The sequence below is a fragment of the Argopecten irradians genome, chromosome 7 (genome assembly GCF_041381155.1).
Source record: "Argopecten irradians isolate NY chromosome 7, Ai_NY, whole genome shotgun sequence".
NCBI lineage: Eukaryota > Metazoa > Mollusca > Bivalvia > Pectinida > Pectinidae > Argopecten > Argopecten irradians.
In genome coordinates, this window is record NC_091140.1 from 5270059 (window position 1) to 5294970 (window position 24912).

The window sequence follows — 24912 nt, forward strand, 5'->3', positions numbered from 1 at the left end:
GGTCCTATACACTGTACTTACTTTCCTCTGGCCTATAATGGTGGTCCTATACACTGTACTTACTTTCCTCTGGCCTATAATGGTGGTCCTATACACTGTACTTACTTTCCTCTGGCCTATAATGGTGGTCCTATACACTGTACTTACTTTCCTCTGGCCTATAATGGTGGTCCTATACACTGTACTTACTTTCCTCTGGCCTATAATGGTGGTCCTATACACTGTACTTACTTTCCTCTGACCTATAATGGTGGTCCTATACACTGTACTTACTTTCCTCTGGCCTATAATGGTGGTCCTATACACTGTACATACTTTCCTCTGGCCTATAATGGTGGTCCTATACACTGTACATACTTTCCTCTGGCCTATAATGGTGGTCCTATACACTGTACTTACTTTCTTTCCTCTGGCCTATAATGGTGGTCCTATACACTGTACTTACTTTCCTCTGGCCTATAATGGTGGTCCTATACACTGTACTTACTTTCCTCTGGCCTATAATGGTGGTCCTATACACTGTACATACTTTCCTCTGGCCTATAATGGTGGTCCTATACACTGTACTTACTTTCCTCTGGCCTATAATGGTGGTCCTATACACTGTACTTACTTTCCCCTGGCCTATAATGGTGGTCCTATACACTGTACATACTTTCCCCCTATAATGGTGGTCCTATACACTGTATACTTTCCCCGCCAATGTGCCACTGTCTCTCCCTCCATAATGGTGGTATTTCCCTGGCCTATATACACTGTACTTACTTTCCCCTGGCCTATAATGGTGGTCCTATACACTGTACATACTTTCCCTGGCCTATAATGGTGGTCCTATACACTGTACTACTTTCCTCTGCCTATAATGGTGGTCCTATACACTGTACTTACTTTCCCTGGCCTATAATGGTGGTCCTATACACTGTACTTACTTTCCCCTGGCCTATAATGGTGGTCCTATACACTGTACTTACTTTCCCTGGCCTATAATGGTGGTCCTATACACTGTACTTACTTTTGGCCTATAATGGTGGTCCTATACACTGACTTACTTTCCTCTGGCCTATAATGGTGGTCCTATACACTGTACTTACTTTCCTCTGGCCTATAATGGTGGTCCTATACACTGTACTTACTTTCCTCTGGCCTATAATGGTGGTCCTATACACTGTACTTACTTTCCTCTGGCCTATAATGGTGGTCCTATACACTGTACTTACTTTCCTCTGACCTATAATGGTGGTCCTATACACTGTACTTACTTTCCTCTGGCCTATAATGGTGGTCCTATACACTGTACTTACTTTCCTCTGGCCTATAATGGTGGTCCTATACACTGTACTTACTTTCCTCTGGCCTATAATGGTGGTCCTATACACTGTACATACTTTCCTCTGACCTATAATGGTGGTCCTATACACTGTACTTACTTTCCTCTGGCCTATAATGGTGGTCCTATACACTGTACTTACTTTCCCCTGGCCTATAATGGTGGTCCTATACACTGTACATACTTTCCTCTGGCCTATAATGGTGGTCCTATACACTGTACTTACTTCCTCTGACCTATAATGGTGGTCCTATACACTGTACATACTTTCCTCTGGCCTATAATGGTGGTCCTATACACTGGACTAACTTTCCCCTGGCCTATAATGGTGGTCCTATACACTGTACTTACTTTCCTCTGGCCTATAATGGTGGTCCTATACACTGTACTTACTTTCCTCTGGCCTATAATGGTGGTCCTATACACTGTACATACTTTCCTCTGGCCTATAATGGTGGTCCTATACACTGTACATACTTTCCTCTGGCCTATAATGGTGGTCCTATACACTGTACTTACTTTCCCCTGGCCTATAATGGTGGTCCTATACACTGTACTTACTTTCCTCTGGCCTATAATGGTGGTCCTATACACTGTACATACTTTCCTCTGGCCTATAATGGGGGTCCTATACACTGTACTTACTTTCCTCTGCCTATAATGGTGGTCCTATACACTGTACTTACTTTCCCCTGGCCTATAATGGTGGTCCTATACACTGTACTACTTTCCTCTGCCTATAATGGTGGTCCTATACACTGTACTTACTTTCCTCTGCCTATAATGGTGGTCCTATACACTGTACTTACTTTCCTCTGGCCTATAATGGTGGTCCTATACACTGTACTTACTTTCCTCTGGCCTATAATGGTGGTCCTATACACTGTACTTACTTTCCCCTGGCCTATAATGGTGGTCCTATACACTGTACTTACTTTCCTCTGGCCTATAATGGTGGTCCTATACACTGTACTTACTTTCCCCTGGCCTATAATGGTGGTCCTATACACTGTACTTACTTTCCCCTGGCCTATAATGGTGGTGGTCCTATACACTGTACATACTTTCCTCTGGCCTATAATGGTGGTCCTATACACTGTACATACTTTCCCCTGGCCTATAATGGTGGTCCTATATACACTGTACATACTTTCCTCTGGCCTATAATGGTGGTCCTATACACTGTACATACTTTCCTCTGGCCTATAATGGTGGTCCTATACACTGTACATACTTTCCCCTGGCCTATAATGGTGGTCCTATACACTGTACATACTTTCCCCTGGCCTATAATGGTGGTCCTATACACTGTACATACTTTCCTCTGACCTATAATGGTGGTCCTATACACTGTACTTACTTTCCCCTGGCCTATAATGGTGGTCCTATATACACTGTACATACTTTCCCCTGGCCTATAATGGTGGTCCTATACACTGTACATACTTTCCTCTGGCCTATAATGGTGGTCCTATACACTGTACTTACTTTCCTCTGGCCTATAATGGTGGTCCTATACACTGTACTTACTTTCCTCTGGCCTATAATGGTGGTCCTATACACTGTACTTACTTTCCTCTGACCTATAATGGTGGTCCTATACACTGTACTTACTTTCCTCTGACCTATAATGGTGGTCCTATACACTGTACTTACTTTCCTCTGACCTATAATGGTGGTCCTATACACTGTACTTACTTTCCCCTGGCCTATAATGGTGGTCCTATACACTGTACATACTTTCCTCTGGCCTATAATGGTGGTCCTATACACTGTACATACTTTCCTCTGGCCTATAATGGTGGTCCTATACACTGTACTTACTTTCCTCTGGCCTATAATGGTGGTCCTATACACTGTACTTACTTTCCTCTGACCTATAATGGTGGTCCTATACACTGTACATACTTTCCCCTGGCCTATAATGGTGGTCCTATACACTGTACATACTTTCCCCTGGCCTATAATGGTGGTCCTATACACTGTACTTACTTTCCCCTGGCCTATAATGGTGGTCCTATACACTGTACATACTTTCCTCTGGCCTATAATGGTGGTCCTATACACTGTACTTACTTTCCTCTGGCCTATAATGGTGGTCCTATACACTGTACTTACTTTCCTCTGGCCTATAATGGTGGTCCTATACACTGTACTTACTTTCCTCTGGCCTATAATGGTGGTCCTATACACTGTACTTACTTTCCTCTGACCTATAATGGTGGTCCTATACACTGTACATACTTTCCTCTGACCTATAATGGTGGTCCTATACACTGTACTTACTTTCCTCTGGCCTATAATGGTGGTCCTATACACTGTACATACTTTCCTCTGGCCTATAATGGTGGTCCTATACACTGTACATACTTTCCTCTGGCCTATAATGGTGGTCCTATACACTGTACTTACTTTCCTCTGGCCTATAATGGTGGTCCTATACACTGTACTTACTTTCCTCTGGCCTATAATGGTGGTCCTATACACTGTACATACTTTCCTCTGGCCTATAATGGTGGTCCTATACACTGTACTTACTTTCCTCTGGCCTATAATGGTGGTCCTATACACTGTACTTACTTTCCTCTGGCCTATAATGGTGGTCCTATACACTGTACTTACTTTCCTCTGGCCTATAATGGTGGTCCTATACACTGGACTAACTTTCCTCTGACCTATAATGGTGGTCCTATACACTGTACATACTTTCCTCTGACCTATAATGGTGGTCCTATACACTGTACATACTTTCCTCTGACCTATAATGGTGGTCCTATACACTGTACTATACTGGTTCCTATGGCCTATAATGGTGGTCCTATACACTGTACTTACTTTCCTCTGGCCTATAATGGTGGTCCTATACACTGTACTTACTTTCCTCTGGCCTATAATGGTGGTCCTATACACTGTACTTACTTTCCTCTGGCCTATAATGGTGGTCCTATACACTGTACATACTTTCCTCTGGCCTATAATGGTGGTCCTATACACTGTACATACTTTCCTCTGGCCTATAATGGTGGTCCTATACACTGTACTTACTTTCCCCTGGCCTATAATGGTGGTCCTATACACTGTACATACTTTCCCCTGGCCTATAATGGTGGTCCTATACACTGTACTTACTTTCCTCTGACCTATAATGGTGGTCCTATACACTGTACTTACTTTCCTCTGGCCTATAATGGTGGTCCTATACACTGTACTTACTTTCCTCTGGCCTATAATGGTGGTCCTATACACTGTACTTACTTTCCTCTGACCTATAATGGTGGTCCTATACACTGTACATACTTTCCTCTGGCCTATAATGGTGGTCCTATACACTGTACTTACTTTCCTCTGGCCTATAATGGTGGTCCTATACACTGTACTTACTTTCCTCTGGCCTATAATGGTGGTCCTATACACTTTACTTACTTTCCTCTGACCTATAATGGTGGTCATTTACACTGGACTAACTTTTCTCTGGCCTATAATGGTGGTCCTATACACTTTACTTACTTTCCTCTGGCTTGAGTCCACAGACACTACACAAATTACGGACCCAAGTGGTCATCTCATCTTCTGTATCAGTTGACAGAAAGTAGGTGCGTTCTCTGCCCTTGTGGTAAGTCTTTAGTGCAAGGAGGAAGGGAAAGATATCGAGGTCAAGAGATTCTATGACCTGCTCACAATGCTCCAGGTCTATACAGCCTTTAAGTTTCTTACAGTTCTCATCCGTATAATAGTTCAACAGGTACTGGTGGGGGAGACTACTTGCAGGCTTAAACAGCACGAAGAACCGTCGCTTCCATTTCTGTCAACATATACCGTAACAAAGGATTAACATCAGCTTAAACAACAACAAGAACTGTCGCTTTCATTTCTGTCAACATTCAGTAACACATATTTAACATTACATAGCTTAAACAAAACGAAAAACTGTCGCTTCCATTTCTGTCAACATACAGTAATTATAATATAAGATTAATATTTAAGCTTAAACAACACAAAGAATTGTCAATTCCATTTCTGTTGATTCCACATCCTACAATTGATTTATAACAGTAATAATAACAAGTTACATTTCTATATTCACATACTTCTGATAAATTAAAATTACTGACTATTATTGTAAGTCTACGTATACAATGTCAATATCTTCTGAAATACAATGATGTATGTCCCACCTCCACAGGACCTTTAAGACATATCAGCCATTCTAAGACCAGGAAATGATAACTGCTCTTGTCTCTTTACATATTGCAATACTAATAACCTATTTCTAAATTTTCATGAAATACAATGACAGAAGCCTTCCATGTGGTGGTCAATCACAACCATAAATTATAATTAGTGTCATCACTTTAAATCTAACAAAAAGCAGAAAAAAGTTCAATACAAGAAGTGCTTCCTACCAATCAGATATTGTCATAGTCATATAGAATATACTAGAGTATGACACAGTCATTTAGCATATACTAAAGTATGACACAGTTGTATTTATAGAATATACTAAAGTATGACACAGTCGTATAGGATATATACTTAAGTATGACACAGATGTAATGGATATATATATTTGATCCAGAAAAAAGGGAAAGGTGCACAACAAGACAACATGCTTATTACTAATGTAAAATTTAAAATAAACTAATTATATTGAAGTTACACCATACAATATGCCCTCCCTGTATGTAACACCATACAATATGCCCTCCCTGTATGTAACACCATACAATATGCCCTCCCTGTATGTAATACCATACAATATGTCCTCCCTGTATGTAAAACCATACAATATGCCCTCCCTGTATGTAACTCCATACAATATGCCCTCCCTGTATGTAACACCATACAATATGCGCTCCCTGTATGTATCACCATACAACATGCCCTCCCTGTATGTAACACCATACAATATGCCCTCCCTGTATATAATAGCATACAATATGCCCTCCCTGTATGTAACAGCATACAATATGCCCTCCCTGTATATAACAGTATACAATAGGCCCTCCCTGTATGTAAAACCATACAATATGCCCTCCCTGTAAGTAACAGCATACGATATGCCCTCCCTGTATGTAACTCCATACAATATGCCCTCCCTGTATGTAACACCATACAATATGCCCACCCTATATGTAGCACCATACAATATGCCCACCCTATATGTAAAACCATACAGTATGCCCTCCCTGTAAGTAACACCATACAATATGCCCTCCCTGTATGTAACACCATACAATATGCCCTCCCTGTATGTAACACCATACAATAAGCTCTCCCTGTATGTAACACCATACAATATGCCCTCCCTGTATGTAACACCATACAATATGCCCTCCCTGTATGTAAAACCATACAATAAGCTCTCCCTGTATGTAACACCATACAATATGCCCTCCCTGTATGTAACACCATACAATATGCCCTCCCTGTATGTGGCTCCAACTGTATGTTAGGATGAGACTTACATAATACATACAATGTGTATACTTGGACCTTTCTAAGTTAGAATATCATCAAATATTTACTTATACTCAAATCTTCACTATCGCACTAAGTTGTCACACAACTATTCAACTGTCCAACAACTAAATACATTATAACACAAACTACAACTACACAAAGTTAACATACAACTATTCAACTATCAAACAACTAAATACATTATAACACAAACTACAACTACACAAAGTTAACATACAACTATTCAACTATCAAACAACTAAATACACTATAACACAAACTACAACTACACAAAGTTAACATACAACTATTCAACTGTCCAACAACTAAATACATTATAACACAAACTACAACTACACAAAGTTAACATACAACTATTCAACTGTCCAACATCTAAATACATTATAACACAAACTACAACTACACAAAGTTAATATACAACTATTCAACTATCCAACAACTAAATACATTATAACACAAACTACAACTACACAAAATTAACATACAACTATTCAACTATCAAACAATTAAATACACTATAACACAAACTACAACTACACAAAGTTAACATACACCCATTAACACAAACTACACAAACATTCCACTTTCAATTTATAACTAATCTGACAATACAACTACTCAATATTACAACACTTACAAGGCATATTGTTAAGCTAACACTATCATACCACTTCTCAGGCTTAAACTATCATACCACTTCTCAAGCTTACACATATATCAGCTACACTATCACTTCTCAAGCTTACACTATCATACCACTTCTCAAGCTTACACTATCATACCACTTCTCAAGCTTACACTATCATACCACTTCTCAAGCTTACACTATCATACCACTTCTCAAGCTTACACTATCATACCACTTCTCAAGCTTACACTATCATACCACTTCTCAAGCTTACACTATCATACCACTTCTCAAGCTTACACTATCATACCACTTCTCAAGCTTACACTATCATACCACTTCTCAAGCTTACACTATCATACCACTTCTCAAGCTTACACTATCATACCACTTCTCAAGCTTACACTATCATACCACTTCTCAAGCTTACTATCATACCTCTTCCCGAGCTTACGCTATCATACCACTTCTCAAGCCTTCACTATCATACCACTTCTCAAGCTAACACTATCATACCACTTCTCAAGCTTACACTATCATACTACTTCCCAAGCTAACACTAGCATACCACTTCTCAAGCTTACACTATCATATAACTTCCCAAGCTTACACTATCATACCACTTCTCAAGCTTACTATCATACCACTTCTCAAGCTAACACTATCATACCACTTCTCAAGCTTACACTATCATACCACTTCTCAAGCTTACTATCATACCACTTCTCAAGCTTATACTATCATACCACTTCTCAAGCTTATACTATCATACCACTTCTCAAGCTTACACTACTATCATACCACTTCTCAAGCTTACACTATCATACCACTTCTCAAGCTTACACTATCATACCACTTCTCAAGCTTATACTATCATACCACTTCTCAAGCTTACTATCATACCACTTCCCAAGCTAATACTATCATACCACTTCTCAAGCTTATACTATCATACCACTTCTCAAGCTTACACTATCATAACACTTCTCAAGCTTACACTATCATACCACTTCTCAAGCTTACATTATCATATCACTTCTCAAGCTTACACTATCATATCACTTCTCAAGCTTACACTATCATATCACTTCTCAGGCTTACACTATCATACCACTTCTCAGGCTTAAAATATCATACCACTTCTCAAGCTTACACTATCATATCACTTCTCAAGCTTACACTATCATACCACTTCTCAGGCTTAAAATATCATACCACTTCTCAAGCTTACACTATCATATCACTTCTCAAGCTTACACTATCATACCACTTCTCAAGCTTACACTATCATACCACTTCTCAAGCTTACACTATCATACCACTTCTCAAGCTTACACTATCATATCACTTCTCAAGCTTACACTATCATACCACTTCTCAAGCTAACACTATCATACCACTTCTCAAGCTTACACTATCATACCACTTCTCAAGCTAACACTATCATACCACTTCTCAGGCTTAAAATATCATACCACTTCTCAAGCTTACACTATCATACCATTCTCAAGCTTACACTATCATACCACTTCTCAGGCTTACACTATCATACCACTTCTCAGGCTTAAAATATCATACCACTTCTCAAGCTTACACTATCATATCACTTCTCAAGCTTACACTATCATACCACTTCTCAAGCTAACACTATCATACCACTTCTCAAGCTTACACTATCATACCACTTCTCAAGCTTACACTATCATACCACTTCTCAAGCTTACACTATCATACCACTTCTCAAGCTTACACTATCATACCACTTCTCAAGCTTACACTATCATACCACTTCTCAAGCTTACACTATCATATCACTTCTCAAGCTTACACTATCATACCACTTCTCAAGCTTACACTATCATACCACTTCTCAAGCTTACACTATCATACCACTTCTCAAGCTTACACTATCATACCACTTCTCAGGCTTAAAATATCATACCACTTCTCAAGCTTACACTATCATACCACTTCTCAGGCTTACACTTTCATATCACTTCTCAAGCTTACACTATCATACCACTTCTCAAGCTTACAATATCATACCACTTCCCAAGCTTACACTATCATACCACTTCCCAAGCTTACACTATCATACCACTTCCCAAGCTAAAAAATTCATACCACTTCTCAAGCTTATCATACCACTTCTCAAGCTTATTCTATCATATAAATATGCTTACTATCAAACTCTATTGTACTTGACAAGCAATCTAAACCTTCATTTACAACTAAATCAACATATATGTACAATTAAAACTTTCAGAACAACAAACAGCTACAACATCTTGTTTATGTAGACTACTAAAACTAACATATATAACTAACTGTAGACTACTATAACTAATATACATAAAACAACTATTTATCTAATACCTATACAAACCCATACATCTACTGCTTGGGACCAAAAGGTACAACTAGATAGATACAAGACAAGGAGAGGACTACGAGGGACAGCCAGGTAGATAAAGGGACCAGGAGAGGACCAAGAGGGTCGGTCAGGTAGATAAAGGGACCAGGAGAGGACCAATAGGGTTGGCCAGGTAGATAAAGGGACTTGGAGAAGACCAAGAGGGACAGCCAGGTAGACAAAGGGACCAGGAGAGGACCAAGAGGGTCGGCCAGGTAGATAAAGGGACCAGGAGAGGACCAAGTAGATAAAGGGACTAGGAGAGGACCAAGAGGGACAGCCAGGTAGATAAAGGGACAAGGAAAGGACCACGAGGGATGACCAGGTAGACAAAGGGACTAGGAGAGGACCAAGAGGGACAGCCAAGAAAATAAAGGAACCAGGAGAGGACCACGAGGGATGACCAGGTAGACAAAGTGACTATTTTGTTTGTTTGTTTGTTTAGTTTTACGTCCTATTAACAGCCAGGGTCATGTAAGGACGTGCCAGGCTTGTTGGTGGAGGAAAGCCGGAGTACCCGGAGAAAAACCACCGGTCAGCGGTCAGTACCTGGCAACTGCCCCACATGGGATTCGAACCCGCATCCCAGAGGTGGAGGGCTTGTGGTAATATGTCGGGACATCTTAACCACTCGGCCACCGCGGCCCCCCAACAAAGTGACTAGGAGAGGACCAAGAGGGACAGCCAGGTAGACAAAGGGACCAGGAGAGGACCAAGAGGGACAGCCAGGTAGACAAAGGGACTAGGAGAGGACAAAGAGGGACAGCCAGGTAGACAAAGGGACTAGGAGAGGACCACGAGGGATGATCAGGTAGACAAAGGGATCAGGAGAGGACCAAGAGGTACAGCCAGGTAGACAAAGGGACTAGGAGAGGACCAAGAGGGATGGCCAGGTAGATACAGAGACCAGGAGAGGACCATGAGGGACAGCCAGGTAGATACAGAGACCAGGAGAGGATTAAGAGGGACAGCCAGGTAGATACAGAGACCAGCAGAGGACCATGAGGGACAGCCAGGTAGATACAAGGACCAGGAGAGGACCAAGAGTGATGGCCATGACAGTGATCGAGATCCAAGGCAAATGGCCTGGAAGATATGAGGATTATTAGAACGCTTTAACAAATAGTGAGGTAGCTTAGATTACGAAGATCAGGTAGGGATAGAGATTGAGGTTATAGACAGATATATGAACTTAACTAAACAGGGCAAAAGTGGAGATCAAAACCTATGGAATGCTGAAAGGTGATGGTCATTGTGATCTTCATCAGAATATCAAAATATGCCCTCCTACACACAACCTCAGTCTTGTTATACACTTCTTACACACATAGGCCTAATAGATGTAGATCCTGTATGCCTTCCTGTACAGTCAGGGAGAGTCACACACATCCTTCAAATATCCTGTAGGCCATGTACATATCCTAATTTACACCTTTTATACTTTCTTATGGGGAAACAAACTTAAGACATGTTATTCTAAACCTACCAGACGATAAATCTTCGCCCACCCCCACCCCTCTCTTAAAAAACAGGTAGTATCTTCTCCCCCTCCCCCATTCTTATAATACAGGTAGTATCTTCTCACCCTCTCCATTCTTATAATACAGGTAGTATCTTCTCACCCTCTCCATTCTTATAATACAGGTAGTATCTTCTCCCCCTCCCCCATTCTTATAATACAGGTAGTATCTTCTCCCCCTCTCCATTCTTATAATACAGGTAGTATTTTCTCCCCCTCTCCACTCTTATAATACAGGTAGTATCTTCTCCCCCTCCCCCCATTCTTATAATACAGGTAGTATCTTCTCCCCCTCTCCATTCTTATAATACAGGTAGTATCTTCTCCCCCTCTCCATTCTTATAATACAGGTAGTATCTTCTCCCCCTCTCCATTCTTATAATACAGGTAGTATCTTCTCACCCTCTCCATTCTTATAATACAGGTAGTATATTCTCACCCTCTCCATTCTTATAATACAGTAGTATAATACAGGTAGTATCTTCTCCCCCTCCCCCATTCTTATAATACAGGTAGTATCTTCTCCCCCTCCCCCATTCTTATAATACAGGTAGTATCTTCTCCCCCTCTCCATTCTTATAATACAGGTAGTATCTTCTCCCCCTCTCCATTCTTATAATACAGGTAGTATCTTCTCACCCTCTCCATTCTTATAATACAGGTAGTATCTTCTCCCTCTCCCCCATTCTTATAATACAGGTAGTATCTTCTCCCCCTCCCCCATTCTTATAATACAGGTAGTATCTTCTCACCCTCACCATTCTTATAATACAGGTAGTATCTTCTCCCCCTCCCCCATTCTTATAATACAGGTAGTATCTTCTCACCCTCACCATTCTTATAATACAGGTAGTATCTTCTCCCCCCTCCCATTCTTATAATACAGGTAGTAGTATCTTCTCACCCTCTCCATTCTTATAATACAGGTAGTATCTTCTCCCCCTCCCCCATTCTTATAATACAGGTAGTATCTTCTCCCCCTCCCCCATTCTTATAATACAGGTAGTATCTTCTCCCCCTCCCCCATTCTTATAATACAGGTAGTATCTTCTCCCCCTCCCCCATTCTTATAATACAGGTATTATCTTCTCCCCCTCCCCCATTCTTATAATACAGGTAGTATCTTCTCACCCTCCCCCATTCTTATAATACAGGTAGTATCTTCTCCCCCTCCCCCCATTCTTATAATACAGGTAGTATCTTCTCCCCCTCCCCCATTATTATAATACAGGTCGTATCTTCTCCCCTCCCCCATTCTTATAATACAGTTAGTATCTTCTCCCCCTCCCCCATTATTATAATACAGGTCGTATCTTCTCACCCTCCCCCATTCTTATAATACAGGTCGTATCTTCTCCCCCTCCCCCATTCTTATAATACAGGTAGTATCTTCTCACCCTCTCCATTCTTATAATACAGGTAGTATCTTCTCACCCTCTCCATTCTTATAATACAGGTAGTATCTTCTCACCCTCTCCATTCTTATAATACAGGTAGTATCTTCTCACCCTCTCCATTCTTATAATACAGGTAGTATCTTCTCCCCCTCCCCCATTCTTATAATACAGGTAGTATCTTCTCACCCTCTCCATTCTTATAATACAGGTAGTATCTTCTCACCCTCTCCATTCTTATAATACAGGTAGTATCTTCTCACCCTCTCCATTCTTATAATACAGGTAGTATCTTCTCCCCCTCCCCCATTCTTATAATACAGGTAGTATCTTCTCACCCTCCCCCATTCTTATAATACAGGTCGTATCTTCTCCCCCTCCCCCATTATTATAATACAGGTCGTATCTTCTCACCCTCCCCCATTCTTATAATACAGGTCGTATCTTCTCCCCCTCCCCCATTCTTATAATACAGGTAGTATCTTCTCCCCCTCCCCCATTCTTATAATACAGGTAGTATCTTCTCACCCTCTCCATTCTTATAATACAGGTAGTATCTTCTCCCCCTCTCCATTCTTATAATACAGGTAGTATCTTCTCACCCTCTCCATTCTTATAATACAGGTAGTATCTTCTCCCCCTCTCCATTCTTATAATACAGGTAGTATCTTCTCACCCTCTCCATTCTTATAATACAGGTAGTATCTTCTCACCCTCACCATTCTTATAATACAGGTAGTATCTTCTCACCCTCTCCATTCTTATAATACAGGTAGTATCTTCTCACCCTCTCCATTCTTATAATACAGGTAGTATCTTCTCACCCTCACCATTCTTATAATACAGGTAGTATCTTCTCACCCTCTCCATTTTTATAATACAGGTAGTATCTTCTCACCCTCTCCATTCTTATAATACAGGTAGTATATTCTCACCCTCTCCATTCTTATAATACAGGTAGTATCTTCTCACCCTCTCCATTCTTATAATACAGGTAGTATCTTCTCACCCTCACCATTCTTATAATACAGGTAGTATCTTCTCACCCTCTCCATTCTTATAATACAGGTAGTATATTCTCACCCTCTCCATTCTTATAATACAGGTAGTATCTTCTCACCCTCTCCATTCTTATAATACAGGTAGTATCTTCTCACCCTCACCATTCTTATAATACAGGTAGTATATTCTCACCCTCTCCATTCTTATAATACAGGTAGTATCTTCTCACCCTCTCCATTCTTATAATACAGGTAGTATCTTCTCACCCTCTCCATTCTTATAATACAGGTAGTATCTTCTCCCCCTCCCCCATTCTTATAATACAGGTAGTATCTTCTCCCCCTCCACCATTCTTATAATACAGGTAGTATCTTCTCCCCCTCTCCATTCTTATAATACAGGTAGTATCTTCTCACCCTTCCCAATTCTGAAAATACAGATAGTATTGTCTCCTCCCCATCCCCCTCCCTTAAAATACAGATAGTATTGTCTCCCCTCCCCATCCCCCTCCCTTGAAATACAGGTAGTATCTTCTCACCCTCTCCCTCCCTTAAAATACAGGTAGTATATCTTCTCAACCTCTCCCTCCCTTAAAATACAGGTCGAATCTCCCCCACCCAAATGCTCCTCCCTTAAAATATAGGTAGTATGCAAACTGCTTCATCTATACATCCTTTTTCAAAAACAAATTACATATATTGCTTGCTAAGATAGATTTATCTATAAATCCCCCACCCCCATAAGTACATGTACATCCCATTGAGATAGTATTTACGTACATCCCTGTCCCCTAAGTAGATAGGGACCTCTTATATACATTTTCTCACATTCTCAAGACGGAGTATACATGTAACAAATGACTAAGATACACATGGACTATAGAACATATTGTGTTACTTTCCAATCCACAGTTAAAATTTCCCATCACTAACCTCTCAAGAAATATCAAGTTCACTCCTCATCAGATCCAGACATGAAATCGTGTAGGCCAGTGATGACAACATCATGCCACTATATAATGTTGAGTTTTTTTAAGATACATGTCTTCCTCAATTACATCTGTGTAATCTAATTCCTTCTTCACGGCCACAATCTGTGTGTGTGTGTGTCGTGTTACAACTGGTACTGTTAATTATACATCCTCACACACATATAGTGACACATACAGCCCTACTACTGTAAACATATACTCATACACTCAGCACCCATCATCAACACCGATGACATCACAGCCATGTCATTGTCTTAACACCAAACATTAACTTTCAGTTTTTACTTCCATGTAATAAAGGTGTGTCAACTACGCCTTGTGTTTTATTGATGTTTATTTCACCAGGTGATTCTATTTTGTCACGCTCCAGTAAATTGTTTCCTTATTTTACAACATCTTCCTTCTATAATGCCAGGTGATGTCAGAATCAACCTGATGGTAATTGTTAATTACATGTTAATTACTGAAACCTACATCATGGAGTGTTGGACTGGACGAACACAGAAACAGGAACTAGCAGCTTTTAAACGTATTGGACAGGTATATGGAAAGGGGCCATTAATCCTGGCAATGATAATGAGAAAGGGGCCATAATACAGGTGTTGGGGGGAAAGTAAGCTACGGGGCCTTATAGTTATGGTACTACTGCAGGCTAAAGACAGGTAACGCAATGGGACCATAATAACGGGGATCGGAGGAAGGTAAGGGGTCTTATAGCTAGTACAATTAGGCCATTGTAAGGGAGTTAGTGAGAGAAAAACTATAAGGGGTCTTATATTGGTACTTCTGGCTATCGGGACAGATAACGCAGAGGGGCAATAATAACAGGGGTTGGGGGAAGGTAAGTAAAGGGGTCTTATAGCTATAGTGCTATGAACATGGACTGGTAACACAATGGGGCCATTGTAAGGGGGTTTGGTGAAAGTAAAACTATAAGGGGTCTTATATAGGTACTACTGGCCATTGGGACAGATAACACAATGGGGCCATAATACCAGGGGTTGGGGGGAAGTAAAGCTAAATATAAGGCGTAAAGATCACTAAGGGATCACTATTATAGTCAAAGTACTATGGTCATGGACAGGTCACGTAATGGGGCCATAATAAGGTAAATGGGGATTATAAAGAAGAAAAGTTAGAGTAAACTTGACAACTAAAAAACCGAAATTTATATATAAAGACTTTGATTAGTTAAATATCCTAGTAGCAGTCAGAGTCATTTTATTAAGGATGTGTCAGGTTTGGAAAACCACAGACCTGGCTACTGTCCCATATAGGAAAACCACAGACCTGGCTACTGTCCCACATATGAAAACCACAGACCTGGCTACTGTCCCACATGGGAAAACCACAAACCTGGCTACTGTCCCACATGGGAAAACCACAGACCTGGCTACTGTTCCAGATGGGAAAACCACAGACCTGGCTACTGTCCCACATGGGAAAACCACAGACCTGGCTACTGTTCCACATAGGAAAACTACAGACCTGGCTACTGTCCCACATGGGAAAACCACAGACCTGGCTACTGTCCCACATATGAAAACCACAGACCTGGCTACTGTTCCAGATGGGAAAACCACAGACCTGGCTACTGTCCCACATGGGAAAACCACAGACCTGGCTACTGTTCCAGATGGGAAAACCACAGACCTGGCAACTGTTCCAGATGGGAAAACCACAGACCTGGCTACTGTCCCACATGGAAAAACCACAGACCTGGCTACTGTTCCACATAGGAAAACCACAGACCTGGCTACTGTCCCACATGGAAAACCACAGACCTGGCTACTGTCCCACATGGGAAAACCACGGACCTGGCTACTGTCCCACATGGGAAAACCACAGACCTGGCTACTGTCCCACATGGGAAAACCACAGACCTGGCTACTGTCCCACATGGGAAAACCACAGACCTGGCTACTGTTCCACATGGGAAAACCACAGACCTGGCTACTGTTCCACATGGGAAAACCACAGACCTGGCTACTGTCCCACATGGGAAAACCACAGACCTGGCTACTGTTCCACATGGGAAAACCACAGACCTGGCTACTGTTCCACATGTGAAAACCACAGACCTGGCTACTCTCCCACATGGGAAAACCACAGACTTGGCTACTGTCCCACATGGGAAAACCACTGACCTGGCTACTGTTCCACATATGAAAACCACAGACCTGGCTACTGTCCCACATGGGAAAACCACAGACCTGGCTACTGTTCCACATGGGAAAACCACAGACCTGGCTACTGTCCCACATGGGAAAACCACAGACCTGGCTACTGTCCCACATGGGAAAACCACAGACCTGGCTACTGTCCCACATGGGAAAACCACAGACCTGGCTACTGTTCCACATGGGAAAACCACAGACCTGGCTACTGTCCCACATGGGAAAACCACAGACCTGGCTACTGTCCCACATGGGAAAACCATGGACCTGGCTACTGTCCCACATATGAAAACCACAGACCTGGCTACTGTCCCACATGGGAAAACCACAGACCTGGCTACTGTTCCACATGGGAAAACCACAGACCTGGCTACTGTCCCACATGGGAAAACCACAGACCTGGCTACTGTCCCACATGGGAAAACCACAGACCTGGCTACTGTCCCACATGGGAAAACCACAGACCTGGCTACTGTTCCACATGGGAAAACCACAGACCTGGCTACTCTCCCACATGGGAAAACCACAGACCTGGCTACTGTCCCACATGGGAAAACCATGGACCTGGCTACTCTCCCACATGGGATAACCACGGACCTGGCTATTGTCCCACATGGGATTTGAACTCACAATCCTGAGATAGAGGGCTTGTGGCAATATGTTGGGACATCTTCACCATTGTAGGAAAGACCATGGTCCCACTATATAAGAGTGGATTTCAGGAGGGAAAGTCCCACATGGGAAAACCACAGACCTGGCTACTGTTCCAGATGGGAAAACCACAGACCTGGCTACTGTCCCACATGGGAAAACCACAGACCTGGCTACTGTTCCACATGGGAAAACCACAGACCTGGCTACTGTCCCACATGGGAAAACCACAGACCTGGCTACTGTCCCACATATGAAAACCACAGACCTGGCTACTGTTCCAGATGGGAAAACCACAGACCTGGCTACTGTCCCACATGGGAAAACCACAGACCTGGCTACTGTCCCACATATGAAAACCACAGACCTGGCTACTGTTCCACATGGGAAAACCACAGACCTGGCTACTGTCCCACATGGGAAAACCACAGACCTGGCTACTGTTCCACATAGGAAAACCACAGACCTGGCTACTGTCCCACATGGGAAAACCACAGACCTGGCTACTGTCCCACATGGGAAAACCACGGACCTGGCTACTGTCCCACATATGAAAACCACAGACCTGGCTACTGTCTCACATGGGAAAACCACAGACCTGGCTACTGTTCCACATGGGAAAACCACAGACCTGGCTACTGTTCCACATGTGAAAACCACAGACCTGGCTACTGTCCCACATGGGAAAACCACAGACCTGGCTACAGTCCCACATGGGAAAACCACAGACCTGGCTACTGTTCCACATAGGAAAACCACAGACCTGGCTACTCTCCCACATGGGAAAACCACAGACTTGGCTACTCTCACACATGGGAAAACCATGGACCTGGCTACTGTCCCACATATGAAAACCACAGACCTGGCTACTGTCCCACATGGGAAAACCACAGACCTGGCTACTGTTCCACATGGGAAAACCACAGACCTGGCTACTGTCCCACATGGGAAAACCACAGACCTGGCTACTGTCACACATGGGAAAACCACAGACCTGGCTACTGTCCCACAATGGGAAAACCACAGACCTGGCTACTGTTCCACATGGGAAAACCACAGACCTGGCTACTCTCCCACATGGGAAAACCACAGACCTGGCTACTGTCCCACATGGGAAAACCACGGACCTGGCTACTGTCCCACATATGAAAACCACAGACCTGGCTACTGTCCCACATGGGAAAACCACAGACCTGGCTACTGTTCCACATGGGAAAACCACAGACCTGGCTACTGTCCCACATGGGAAAACCACAGACCTGGCTACTGTCCCACATGGGAAAACCACAGACCTGGCTACTGTCCCACATGGGAAAACCACAGACCTGGCTACTGTTCCACATGGGAAAACCACAGACCTGGCTACTCTCCCACATGGGAAAACCACAGACCTGGCTACTGTCCCACATGGGAAAACCATGGACCTGGCTACTCTCCCACATGGGATAACCACGGACCTGGCTATTGTCCCACATGGGATTTGAACTCACAATCCTGAGATAGAGGGCTTGTGGCAATATGTTGGGACATCTTCACCATTGTAGGAAAGACCATGGTCCCACTTTATAAGAGTGGATTTCAGGAGGGAAAGTTAAAATAAACAGTACAGGTAAAGCTAAGGGGTCATAATTTATAAGGGAAGGGCTGCAGGATTATAGGGAATTATATATAGTAAACTGGACAGGTTATAAAGAAATGAGGCTATTACAAAGTCATACTGAGAGATGCAAAAGGACACTTAAAAGATGATTAACGTGATTATAGGTGGCATTAAGGGATTTATAGGCATATACAGAAAGAAGGCAGGAAGATATAAAGAGACAGAAAGGTCTGTTAAACAGAATTGCCCTCTCCTCCAAAGTATGATGTTGGATACGAGAACAGGACACAATAGAACAGACACCGAGAACAGGACACAATAGGACACCGGTCTCCTCCAAAGTATGATGTTGGATACGAGAACAGGACACAATAGGACACCGGTCTCCTCCAAAGTATGATGTTGGATACGAGAACAGGACACAATAGGACACCGGTCTCCTCCAAAGTATATATATATGATGTTGGATACGAGAACAGGACACAATAGGACACCGGTCTCCTCCAAAGTATGATGTTGGATACGAGAACAGGACACAATAGGACACCGGTCTCCTCCAAAGTATGATGTTGGATACGAGAACAGGACACAATAGGACACCGGTCTCCTCCAAAGTATGATGTTGGATACGAGAACAGGACACAATAGGACACCGGTCTCCTCCAAAGTATGATGTTGGATACGACACCGAGAACAGGACACAATAGGACACCGGTACCAGTAGTATCATTATATGACCCAGCCGATTTTGACAGGGGCAAAAAGGGGTTAAACTGATGCTACATCGCTGAAAAATGGTAATTTAAATCTATTGAAAACAGGAGCAGATGAATCAGTATTTTCTCTTCAGTCACAAAAGTTACTTACTTTACACTGTTACCATCATTGAAAAGTTTGAACTTCTTATTTTACTTCAATATAAAAGTATTTAAAATAATTAATTGCATCCCAAAAAAAAATCCATGACACTATGCCTTATATGGAAGTACTGATTGTACAGACATCAAAAGCTAAACAAATTATTCTGTATGTTTTTTGTTGTAATTAGACAAATATATACATATATTAAATATTGTCCAAAGGATATCTATTATTTATACTCGGTGGCAGTGGAGCATCTTCAAAAGAAAAACAAATAAAGAGTACATGTATTATATGTCCATATCGATAATGTACATTTTTATACAAGTGACATGATGGAATCAGTGTTAAATAGATTAAACATATGTCATATACTTTGTAAATTATCATAATATGGTATATAAGTACATTAGAATTATATGTGTACACTTTGTTTTACTCATCTCAGTAATTGGTATACACACTTTGTCCAACTCGTAAACTTGGATCTGTAATATTACAAATCTGGTGTTATTTTATGAATAAATTAAAAAGTTACTCATTTATTTGGCAACGTTTACTTATTTCAAAACATCATGAAATGAAAAAAAAACACAAGGATCTTTTATGCCATAAAATTAATATTAATTATGTTAAGAATGCAATGTGACATTTTTATGATATTAAAAACATTACTACACACAATTAAAACTATTGTAAACAAGTGAGACATCCGTGAATAAATTGGCGGTAATCTTACTGTTACATCACACTAATAAACATCTGTGGAACAGGAAATCATGTGTTGTGATCAACAATACCAGGAGTGGACGTGGTCATTAGGATGGTCAACATAATTAATGATAGTGTGTTACACCAGGTATGATATTGTAGGATGAGGATAAAAACATTAGTATTCAAAAGTGAGATTTTTATATGGAGATTGATACAAAGCAACTTGTATATAACTTATTGATGTAATCTGAGATTTTTGTTTAGACCAGAAGCAGATCTTTGTGTCTATAGTTGTTGGTCCAGAAATATTAATGGAATACTTATAGCTACAGTCATATAGGTCATAGTTTTTTTTTGCAAGTTCATGTAAAATTGCTATGATCATGAAAATCTCGATCGCCAAAAAAATTAAACCAAGAAAATGATAATTTGATAATTTCTTTGCTTTTAGTAACAAATGCAAAACATATTCATCTACGCAGATAATACTAACTTTAATGCAATCAAACTTAATTACTAAAATATTCTCAAAATCAAAATTTTCATGAAATTCTATAATATGATATAATACAGTCAACTATCATTATGTTTCAGATATCTGTCTGTGAAACTTCATAATAATAAGTACTTCCTTAAGATTAGAAGCATGAATCTATTAACACACAATTCCCTTTGGCCTTGAGAATCCATCTACTTGAGCAGGGGCCAATAAGGAAGTGTTCCCAACAATGTGTATCCATGGATAACTTATTATAACATTAGATATGCAATATTCTGATAGAGTATGCTTTTTATCTAAGTATACATCCTTATGTAAGGCCAATAAGATATTCCATGTAATAATAATACATGACACATAATATTCATACACCTTATTTTATGGCCATTGTCACCTACAAAAAAACCTTAATAAAATAAAACAACAATCGAAGAAGTCTTTTAACTCATCCACCCTGAAGACAACTCTCCTAAATAAAGGACCAGAACAGTCCATTATGAAATTTCGAGGGTGAATGCATTATCACTTACATTAATATTGACTGATCATGACCAATTCTTTCTGTATTGAACATGAAGTCATGCATGCTTACATAGAATTTGAAGTCTTGACATGATTCCTAAATTACATAAAGAAATCAACTAAATTCAAACCAAAAAAACAAATCAGAAAAAAGAAGGTTCGTTTGTAAATGAAAATAAATCTTGACAACAAACAACAAATAATGAAGACACCAAATAAGGACATGCTCTAATTGGAAGTTCATCACTTTCAGCCACATCAGAATCATGCTCCATCCTCACACAATCGACATGCACATCACAAGCTTTATATCGAGCACAGCACCAGCCACTATGTTGTTACATGCCCAGATAATCTAATGCTCTTCTTGGTCTCTCAGATCATATATATCCCAATTTCCAATATGCAAATATTGAAATTAGACTAGAAAAAAGGTTCCTGGTAAATATCTTTATATACAACTCACCAGATATTATGTTTACTATATATGTATAAAGGTTAGAGAGCAGAGACTAACATATTATATATATCAGATTCTACTGGACGTGCAGCGTTCCTCATTGATGGTGTGTACAGTGCTCAAATATAAAGCTTGTAAACATTACACTCACCCAGGGAGTGAAAATTAGACATGAACAAAAACAAATGACCATGCAGTAAACAGCAGAAATGTGTACGGGAACACTGCACTCGTACCTCTAACAGCATACAGCCAATCCAAAAATAAAACCAAAAAACTCATACACTGGATGATAAACTTACGCTGGTGTCAGTAGCATCTTGGGTAAACTGTCAATTTGAAGAAAAAATAAAAATTGACATGAGAATTGGTTTTAGAAGTTATTAGATATGGCAGTGTTGGGTTAGAGAGATGACAAACAGATCTAGATTTGTTAGGATGTTACACATCAGCCAGGAAAATGATCCCGACATCGACCTGATCTCATCGTAATATTCAGGAACATAGGTTTTAATTACGGGAAATACTATCGGTAACTGTCATGCAATCAATTAGTTATTGTCAGTGATGGAAAATAAGCATTAGGGCAGTCTGAGCAAGGAGATACCAGACAGTTTAGGGGAGGTAATTCTACATCAGGGGAGGTAATTCTAAAATAGGAAAGATAACTTTATATAGAAAATCCATGTGAAATTCATTTGGTTGCATCTTTTGGTTACAAAGTGACAAACGAAAGTGGTTATAACTCCTTTGAACTTATTATCAGTCATATATTCTTGTTAGTCTTGTTAGAATATAAAGGGTAAGTTTACAGAAAAGAAAAGGTTAACCTGGCCCCGATTTCTCGAAACAAACTTAAGTCAAAGACTGACTTAAGTCATAAATTTTCATATAAATTACATAAGGAGAAAAACTTAAGTTTTGACTCAAGTCTGCATTTTTGTTTCGAGAAGTATAAATACAAATTTTAAGCAAACAAAATTTTAAAGACATTTCGTAATGTCTTTTAGATATATAGTGTATGCATTAATGGCCTTGCTTCTGTATGTACCACCTGAGAAAATGATAAAAAAAAATTGATAAAAAATCATGTAAATAATGGAATATGTTAAAATCACTTACCAATCAACATGTATTAGGCAAATCCTCACATGAATCATTATAACATTTAAGTTTGCTTTAGTAATCCATAATGTCCTAGGATATTACAACACCTCCTTGTCCTCTTCACTATAACTAGACTATAACTAAGATTACCAATGTTGTTTATATATAGAGAGGGGTTCTGTCTATCAATCACACACAGGAGCTCCCCCCGATTACCACATGTTACACACAGATCAACAGCTGATTGGCAGATGTGACTCTGTACCCAACTTTACTCCTGTCATACAAACCCAGAAACATTGCTTCTCTCATAGTATTAAATCTAGATTCTTTATCATGTGGAAATAAATACAATTTTACATCAACAACAGGTGACAGGCATGAAGTAACAGCAGAGGGAATACCTGTGAAGGTTTGTTCAGGAGTATTCCCTATCAATTATTGTCAGCTTAGATTTTATCACATATTAGTTGCAAAATTGGGTTCATTGAAACCAACGGAATCTTAAACTTACACATGAGGAAACACCTAGAAACACCAAAACATCATTTCAATTTATGAATTATTAAACTAATTTTATAAGAATAAATTTTAATTCTTAAATGTTTTCGTGTGAATATGACAAGTCTTGAAAAAAAATACTTTAAATGTATAATTTTGAGTTAAAACTTCACAGGTAAACGGTGGCCAGGTGAGCGTAACCATTGTCACCTGGCCTGGAGTGACAGATTGCAGACGAGGCAGGTAAAATTGTGACATAAAAGCCGGGCCAACGCTACAACACACACAATCAAAAGTCACAAGCAACTAGAGTCAGCAGGGAAAAAACCATTACAAAGAAACCAAATCTGTTAAATAAAAGCTCCTAGTTAAATACACTCATCAGAAGATGTGATTCTTGATTACACTCAGATTTTCTTTGTGTTAGAATTTAAAATCAAAAGAAAGGACATTATTGTTCTTTTACTGAAGTAAGTTAACATTTAAAGGTAATGGCTGTAGTTGCTTTGAAGAAAAGATATAATTATCATCATAAATATCAACGCTATACCTGTCACTTTCAAACAAAAGTATTGGTTGGGTTTTTTTTATAATAAAAATAAATACCCAGTACTGAAATACCAATATTAAGTACACAAATTAACAGGATAAGATTGATAAATAATTTCTTTTATGGACAAGTTTAAATTAGATTTGGTTTTTTCTTCTTCTTTTTTTGTGATCATCTTGACATCAGCATGCAAGCAAAAGTTAAAACCTTGACACATGAAATGAACACAAATCTATGATTCTGTGATGATTAGTTTTAACAGGTCACCACTCAAACAATTCACAACATAATCAACAGATTTTGAAGTCAAAGTATGCTCGGAACACTCTTTCTGTCTGTGACCTTCAAATGTATAAAATAGATAGGATGATAAAGACATAATACGATGTGTGTATACAGTTTACACAATTACATATATGTTTTAATGGGTAAGATGCCACTTATCAGTTTTCGGAATTACTGACAAAAAGGCAACACAAATACATTCAACAAACTTCAATAAAAATAACACTATA

General features: G+C 40.1%; 1 protein-coding gene and 1 long non-coding RNA gene across 8 annotated transcripts in view; one reads left to right on the forward strand and one right to left on the reverse strand.

The window, feature by feature from the left end:
• Nucleotides 1-24912, forward strand: part of LOC138327348 (uncharacterized) — a 153897-nt gene that overhangs the window by 84871 nt on the left and 44114 nt on the right. The gene's annotated exons all lie outside the window — the stretch shown is intronic.
• LOC138327347 (GRB2-associated-binding protein 1-like) overlaps nt 1-24912 on the reverse strand; it is a 50061-nt gene that overhangs the window by 17068 nt on the left and 8081 nt on the right. For 3 of the 7 annotated variants that reach the window (XM_069273370.1, XM_069273371.1, XM_069273369.1), the window contains exons 2-3: nt 22542-22568; nt 4835-5129 (exon numbers count right to left, since the gene is read on the reverse strand). In XM_069273370.1, coding sequence (XP_069129471.1) covers nt 4835-5129; nt 22542-22568 — 322 coding nt within the window. Of the gene's footprint in view, nt 1-4834; nt 5130-14696; nt 15054-22541; nt 22569-23361; nt 23505-24912 lie in introns of those variants that run through there. The other 4 variants (XM_069273372.1, XM_069273373.1, XM_069273375.1 and 1 more) reach the window with 3 other exon arrangements.